This window comes from Malania oleifera, chromosome 11, assembly GCF_029873635.1.
Source record: "Malania oleifera isolate guangnan ecotype guangnan chromosome 11, ASM2987363v1, whole genome shotgun sequence".
In the NCBI taxonomy this organism is placed as follows: domain Eukaryota; kingdom Viridiplantae; phylum Streptophyta; class Magnoliopsida; order Santalales; family Ximeniaceae; genus Malania; species Malania oleifera.
In genome coordinates, this window is record NC_080427.1 from 31,223,702 (window position 1) to 31,232,038 (window position 8,337).

Sequence of the window (8,337 nt, forward strand, 5' to 3'; positions counted from 1 at the left end):
TAACATAAATTAATGTGATAATCAAATGTTATAAATATATATTAATAATAAGATTATTTTCAATTAATAAATAATATTATGTTATTTTAATTAATAGAAAATAATTAAATTTCCATTAAAGATTAAAATAATTAGCTTTTAAGTTTCTAATTATAAAAATATTATTATTTTTATTCAAAATTTATTTTAAAATGGCTATATATTATTTTACTATGTATTATGACATATTAGTTATTATAGTAATATGCTGTAAATATACTTTAATACAAGATTATTGTTAATTAAAAATAACAATTTTATATTATTTTTAATAGAAAATATTTACATATACATTAACCAGCAGTGAGGGGATTTTTTAATAGAAAATATTTAATATGCTGCATAATTCATACTCATAATCGGTTTCAATATCATAGTAGATACCCGTAACCTGGCGTTGGAAGCCTAACCTTTGGTTTAACGAAACTATGGTCGTCACTGAAAAAACAATTGCATAATTATTTGCATATTTTCATACTCATAATCGGTTTTAATATCATAACGAATACTTGTAACCTGGCGTTAGAAGCCTAACCTCTGGTTTAACAAAGTTATGATCGTCACTGGCGAAACTATTGCATAATCATTTGCATATTTTCATACTACTCATTATCGGTTTGAATATCATAGCGAATACCTGTAACTCGGCTTTGGAAGCCTAACCTCTAGTTTAACGAAGCTATGACCGTTACTGACAAAACCATTGCATAATCATTTGCATATTTTCATAATTATATTATGATTATTTCTTTCAATTTAATTTGTAAACTGGATGACAATTTGATCTGAATGTTTCCTGCATGGCTGATGCAGTGATGTGAATTGCATGCTGGTAGATATTATAGGTTCTCGCATGCTCAGACTCAATTATTACATTGCTTGCAAATGTTTCAGGGATATGGTAAAAGTAGAAAAATGTTAAAATTACAGACGACATATTACCGAAATTTCGGTAGAACTTTTTCCAGAAAAGTAATCATATACTAAGATGAAAATAATTAAATGCATGCAAAAATGTTTTTGAAATTATGAGTGAAACATATAGGTAAGATTACATGCTTATGAACATATTAGAAAGATTGCACTAGTCAGATGATAAAATATGAATAATAGATAACTAGCGTACTTGCGTTAAAAGGATGCTTATACTGTCTCGTATACTTAGTGAAATTAATTCTTGATTACTATAAGTAACACATATCACTTGTACATACAACTTTGTGTTGCGTAGGTCTTTTTTCTTTTCCGAGCGCCGATCTAAATGAAATGAAGCTCAAGCAGTGCTCTGGTAACGATATTGTTGTATATAGGGGAGACATTATAACCGGAGTAGTTGGTGTTAGTTATAGTACTCATAACTTTGTCTCAAAGCCAGAAACATAGAGACTCAACTTGAGCTTGGAGGACTTAGGACGTATAGAAGTGGTCAGTTCCGTGGCTCAGCGTACTCTAGAAGTAGCCAAACAGGTGACTATGAGGCTTGGATAGTGGGTGAGACATGCAAATTTCATAGTGCTGGTGGATGATTTTCAAGTGATAGTTGGAATGATATTCTTAGGGTAGAGTAAGGCAGTATCGATGTTATTTGCTAGTTCCTTTTGCCTGGTGGGGGGTTGTCTTACATGGTGTAAGCTGTTACAAAGAAAGGAGATGACGATAGTTCCTCTTAACCATGCAAATAAATAGGCACTGGGATCTAAAAATAAAGTCTTCAAAAAATTCTATGAGGGTTATTTCTTAGATAATTTTATAGATTTGTAGAATGGATAAAACTGTTAGGCTCTATTTGCATTCAAGATTTTGTGGAAGGGAAGGAAGTCAGAAGAAATAAAAAAAAGAAAACAAATTAGAATTATTAAGATTCTTAGTTAACAATTTCAATAATAATTATTTTTAATTAATATTTACAAATTTTCTATTCAATAAAATAATAAAAAATTTTCCTATTTAATTAAATATAATTTTGCTATTAGTGTATATTTATAATGTATGATTGTTATATTAATTTATAATAAAAATAATATTTTTAACTAAATTACAAAATGTAATTTATTCTATGTGAAAATTTAAATTAATAAATGATTCTTCCTTCAAATAGTTTAATTAATCATTATTATAATAAATAAATAAATAAATAAAGAACACAAAAAATTCCATATGCACAGCAAATCTCGCTGCACCAAGTAGTGAGATTTAAATGGTAGCCCAATCTGGTCTAGAAGCGTGGCAAGAAAATCTCGTTAGACCAAGTAGCGAAATTTGTCTATGTTTATCTTAAGCATGACATGTGGCAAATATCGCTGCTTGATTTAGTAAGATTTGTTAAATTTTACTGGTCCAAGTAATAAGATTACGTTAGAGTCATTTTGAAAAATATTTCCCAAAATAAGGTATTATTTAATATATATTTAAAAAAAATGATAAACTGGAAAAAAACTCAAGGATAAACCGAGAGGTCCTATCCTACATTAAATATTGGAAGCAAAGGAGCTGATAACATATGTTGGAATGCCAGTAATCAGCATATGCACTTAATGAAATACATTTTCAATACAAATTATTCACCCAGAGAAAACCTTTGCGCGGCGTTTGGAAGCAAGGAATTTGGAGCATTCGATTTAGAATTACGCGAATTTGAACGTATTACACAGTTTCAAAACCAAAACTCAAATTCTACACTCCCAAACGTGTATTGTAGAAAGTACTCTCTAATGCAAGTTGTAAATGCCAATGAAGGGCATCAACACTGACCCAATCCACAATTTTCCATTCTTCTCCTCCACTTCACTGATAAATCTCAAGCTCTTTCCTTCAGCATCTTCTAAGACCTCCAAAATTTCTCCCTCCTCACTTAGCTTTATAGCAGTTGCATGGGCCTTCTCTCCCACAAACAAGGAGTGCAGTTGCTTGAAGCTAAGTGGGAGCCCTAACAATGTCTTCCCAAGCCAAGGATAAGACATAATCCATTCTGCCAATTGCCCTTTCTTGGCATGCAAAGCCACCCAAAACTCCCCTTTCGAATTCCTTCTAATGTTATCTGGAAACCCTGGTACTTCAGCAAAAACCTCAGTACTTCCGGCATTCGGGCCGTGAAGCCAAAACCTTAGGATCTTGCAAGAACTGGTTTCTGCAACCAAAACGAATGATTGATCTTTGCTCAACGCCACACCATTTGCAAAAGCAAGGCCTCGTAGTAAAACCGTTACTTCTTTGCTTGATTTATTGTATTTCAGCAACATGCCTGTCTTGTCGTTGCTTAAAATCGATGACATGAATTGCCTGCAGAGGAAGGAAAACCGTAACCATGCTCAATAGAGCTAAGTTTTTGAAGTATCATCCATAAACGATTTTTTCTAATCGCATCACAGTAGTAAGTTCTGTTTATCAATGATTGCGAAAAAAAACAAGTGCAAGAAAGTGTTATGTGATCAATCATGTATTACCTAGTGAAATTATGAAAACAATTTCAACTTTGCTTTTTAAGCAAATTGCATCTGAGAAATTTGAATCAAAACTTTGGAAAAAAGTTCAATCAGAAATCATCTTTTATTAGTTGGTCCCTCATGCCAGAACCTTTTTTTTGCTCTGCTCTTTTCTGTTTGTTTCTAATGTTTCGGACACTGCAAAATGTTTGTCCACCGAAACTACAAAGAAGGCTGCCCTGGAGCATGAATGGACTTTAAAAGAGTTCTCATGATGGAGAACTGATGTTAACAGCTACGCTGCTGGAGGCCTTGAGAAAGGTAACTAGCTGCAGGTTCATGTGCTGGTAATACTTCCAAAGCTTACATTATCCCCTTGAAGAGATCCATAAAATGACTTTTAACACTATAGAAAATGAAGGAAACCATTTGTGTGTGCTTACCTTCTCTGAAAGAATGTGCTTGTTTCTGTGAAGTAAATCACATCGTCATGCTCATCAATGTCCATGTCGTTGGTGAAGCGAAATGGCTGGCCTTCAGCTTCCGTGACCAATTGGGAAGCCAAACCCCCAGCTGGTCCAACAACTTGAAGCCCCAAGTAGGCATCTGCAATGTAGAGGTCCCCCGTTTTCTTATCAAACCTTAATCCTAATGGCCTTCCGCAAACGTGTTCCACCTCCGGTGCAAATGGACGCACACAGTCCTTCCTTCTCCATGAAAACTTAGGATGTCAATTATCGAACCAGAAACACTTATAAGATAAAGAATATCAATCACACTAGAAGCCACCAAAGACAAAATTATCAAATGTAAGACTTGATCACTCCCCAATTTAGCAAAATAATGTCATAAAAAACTGCAGGAGAACACAAATCACCATTAAAGAGTGAATCAAATATTAAATGTGACTTCCAAGAGTTTCTATCCAAAATTCCAAATTATCTTTTGTCTTCCACTGCTTGTAAACACAAATATATGATCAAGTAATATAAAGTGATGAATTTTGGCCACTCGGGAGATTGTCCATGAGGCCCTGAAGTTCACTTCTTGTGGCAGTTCCCTAGGTTGTCTAGCATTATAGCTATAGGCAGTGGAAAAAGTGTTCATCATCTATATATCAACACATACATACATTCATACAAACAAGCATACAACAAAGATACATTATTTTATCCGAATTCCAACTTCGACAAGTGACACCAAATCGGGAGAGGACGTGACCGGCCTCACAGCTCCTCCTAAATCAAGAATTGTTCATTATACGAAATCAAGCCCAAGACCTCCAATTACCAAGAATTTAGGATTTAACATAGCATTAACAATTGAATGATACCCATAGCAATTTAGGATTCAACAAAGCTTTCTCCACATGCTATCTCAAATGCAAGTTCTTGTCCACTTACTCCAAATGATAAAAATTTCTAACTTGAGAATGTTGCCTAAGTCACTTTGGGTCTATTAATTCAATCTTCACATAATGTGCAAAAATACCCATAGAAAAAAAAATCTGATTAGTTTGTTGTCAATTTAGCTTTTGCCTCTAAAACATTGGCCAAGTTACCAATGCTACCCCAACATACTTTTCAAATTTTCTCTTTATCTTCCCCTGTTTCCTCGGCAACCAAACAGAGAGTACGGTTGCCCACGAAAAAAAAAATGGAGCAAAATAAACGAACATTTAAATGCAATTAGCGTGACCTGTGGGAGGAGGTGTGGGCGAAATCAATCCAACCATGGGAATGTCCTAGCCACTTCAGAATCCGGCCGTCGGCCACCCCGGCGTAGGGGCCTTCGCCGGCGGGGTCGAACGCGAGGCTCTCCGGTCCGACGGCTCCAGGAATTTGGATAATTTCTGCGGCGGGGAGGCGGTCTTTGGAACCGGGAATCGTAGGTGGAGCAAACAGAAGAAATGGGTTTCTCAAAGCGAAGATGATGGAGAACACGGCCAGTACCGTTGCGGTAAAGATAAGCTTGGAGTTCATGTTCATGGCTTATTTCTGCAGCTCACGGGAATGGCAGCGGAAGAAGAAGTAAATGGAAGAAGAAGAAGAAGAAGAAGAAGAAGAAGAAGAAGACTATAATTGGGAATGGAAATGGAAATGGAAATGGCAGATGGATGGGGAACTACTCCCTTCCCACTTTCGTAGGTAGAGGAAACTTAGGTGAAGGGCGGCTTTGTTTCATTCCAATAAAATCGTGACACGTAAGTATATATATATGTATATATTTTTTTTCAATTAAATAATTAAATTATAATTAAATAATGTATTTTTAAAAATTAAATTTAAACTTTTTTTATTATAAAATTGCTTTCATTCGAGGATGAGATATTTTTAGACAATTAACAACTTTTAAACAAATAAATTGACTGTATTGGTAATGTATAAGCTCTGTACTCCGCACATAAAAAATTACGCAAAGTGATATTTCTACGACCTTCTAGGAATTAAAAAACTCGATGATTTTAATTATATTAGCATATTTTGTGACAAAATTATAAAATATATAAAAAATAAAAACATAATATTTGGTCCCACAATCCTATGACGCAGATTTAGGAATTGTTTAGCCAAGTTCAAAAGAGTTAAATGACATTTCTATAAAAAACGATTAAGAAGGTTTAAGGATTGTTTGGTAAAATTAAGTTTTAAGTGTGTTGAATGTTGAATTCAAATATAATTTTACAAATCAATTTTGAATTAAATTTGAACAGGTCATTGAATCTAAAATTTAAACTATCTTAATTGTTTCGTATTTAATATCTGAATATGTGTTGTTTTATAATTCTAATTTTTTTAATGTTTAGAAGTATAGATATTTGACTAAATTAATGAACAATTGCACAAGTTATATTTTTTATTTTAACATAAATAACATTTTGCAATAATTGTAAATAAAAATATAATTTATTGTTGTACAAAAATAAAATATACTAATTTAATTTTAATTACTTGGGCATTGAATTTTTTTTATTTCCATTTTTTTATAAAATATAATATTAAAAAAACGACCTCTAATACGAATCAAACATGTTTTCATGTCTCGTTTTATTAGAATAATTTTAAGATAATTTAGTGTTTTTGTTAAATTTTCTAGTGTTTAACCATTTCACTTATTCAGTGAATTAATTCAAAAATCATAGTCTCTATTTAAAAGATCAAATAAACGTCCCTTATTTTTAACACTTTTGTTATTGTTCTTCTAATATTTTAGGGAGAACTATACCACACTCTTATAAGATAAGGGCACCAAACTTTTTTTTTTTTTATCCCTGCCCTCGTATATTTATATTAAATGAAAATTGAATCCTTGCTACATTTTGGAGGACAAGAAAAAAATCATTGGACTTAAAAGTTTGGGCCAATGGAAAGTTTAATTAGACAAATGAACTTTTTTTTTTTTTTAATTATTATGCCTTGGTATTTAAGAGTAGAATGACAAAAGGGTAGACCCATTATTTCGGTAAACTTGTTAAGCATCCAAAGAGTTTCGAATACCATTAAGAGTATAATCTGTTTGGTTCAATCCAATTTTTGTAAAATCTCGCATCTAAATCGAATTATTCAATTTCTAATACTTATGGACCGAACTGAATTAAATGATGATCTAAAAACAAACCAAATTGAGCCGAAAATATTTGGTTTGGTTCGATTTATGTTGGTCCGTTTGGCCCGTTTGGTCTCATAATAGGCTTTGATGATGCCTACTAAAAACTAAAGTGGACCTTTTTCATTTATACTAATTTAATAACAAATTTTTTCAACAAAATTCCTCTTTGAAATATAATTGGATATTCATTCTAAAAAATGAATGTGAAATTGATTTTTTAGGAAAATATTCAAAAAATGAAAAATTCTAGTAATTACGTTCTCTATATATTTCAAAATTGATAATTGAATACACTTTCTTGGTTCAGTTGGTTCAATTTTTTTGGTTTCATAAATTACAAAATCGAAATATTGGATTAACTAATTTTTTGAATTGAATTGGCCAAATGGTTTCATCGACTTGGTTAATTTCTTCAATTTGGATCGATTTTATTACACCATTGTTTAAACAAAAAAATATATATATATATAGGGTAAAGAAAGAGTAGATCAGTTTTGGTTGACCAAACACATAGTGGACGGGGATGTATACAAGATCAAGATACAAGCCCTTTGGACGGCCCAATATATCTTGCTCGGCCCAAAAATGGTTGAGACCAAATTTTAATTAGGGATCATTTGTACTATCATGTCATTCCCACTTAGGCAAAGTAGAAAAAAGACATTCTAGGGTGACCATAATTCGGTTAAAATCGAATTAACAAAATTAATTGAGTAAATTCGATCGATTCAGTTTGGTTAAAACCGAATTAACAAAATTAACCGAGTAAATTCGATCGATTTAGTTTGGTTAAAAATTTATTCAATTCAATTTTCATTTTCGTTGAATTTCAATTTTCGGTTTTCGGGTTCAATTAATTCAGTTAACCGAATTAACTGAATAGTATAAATTAATAATAAATAATTATATTATATTTTATATATATACACTAAAATTTTATTTATTTTTTATATATTATATATTAAAATATTAAATTGGTTAACCGATTTAACCGAAATTTGGTTTGGTCGGTTTAAAGTTCAGTTAAATATGGAATTTTCATTCAATTCGGTTAATGAGATCTTTTAATCGAAATTAATAGGTTAATTAACTGAATTTATCAAATCGATTGAATGCTCACCCTCTAAGAAAGTTAGAAACAAAGCTCTCTTCGACCAAATAGAGTCGTAGCCAAATAGCTTAACAAATTATATCGATATCAAAGGCAAATGCTCTATAGAAGCCTTCTATCTGTTTAATCTACATTTCAAGTGCATTCCCTTTTCAT

At 32.0% G+C, this 8,337-nt stretch overlaps 1 protein-coding gene across 1 annotated transcript; it reads right to left on the reverse strand.

The window, feature by feature from the left end:
- Positions 1-2,627: 2,627 nt before the first annotated feature.
- Positions 2,628-5,648, reverse strand: LOC131168240 (protein STRICTOSIDINE SYNTHASE-LIKE 10). The gene is made up of 3 exons (XM_058127540.1): positions 5,160-5,648; positions 3,905-4,168; positions 2,628-3,318 (listed from the first exon to the last, which is right to left on the reverse strand). Exons 1-3 carry the CDS (start codon positions 5,447-5,449, stop codon positions 2,748-2,750), a joined length of 1,125 nt encoding a protein of 374 aa, XP_057983523.1. The 5' UTR covers positions 5,450-5,648; the 3' UTR covers positions 2,628-2,747.
- Positions 5,649-8,337: the final 2,689 nt, after the last annotated feature.

Bases quoted from the DNA above. Each gene is read 5' to 3' on its own strand.
- LOC131168240 (XM_058127540.1), bottom strand. From the start codon at position 5,449: ATGAACATGAACTCCAAGCTTATCTTTACCGCAACGGTACTGGCCGTG. The intron at 4,169-5,159 runs GTCACGCTAATT...TTCATGGAGAAG, and splicing joins GCCCACACCTCCTCCCACAG to GAAGGACTGTGTGCGTCCAT. The intron at 3,319-3,904 runs GTAAGCACACAC...CTTCCTCTGCAG, and splicing joins AGCACATTCTTTCAGAGAAG to GCAATTCATGTCATCGATTT.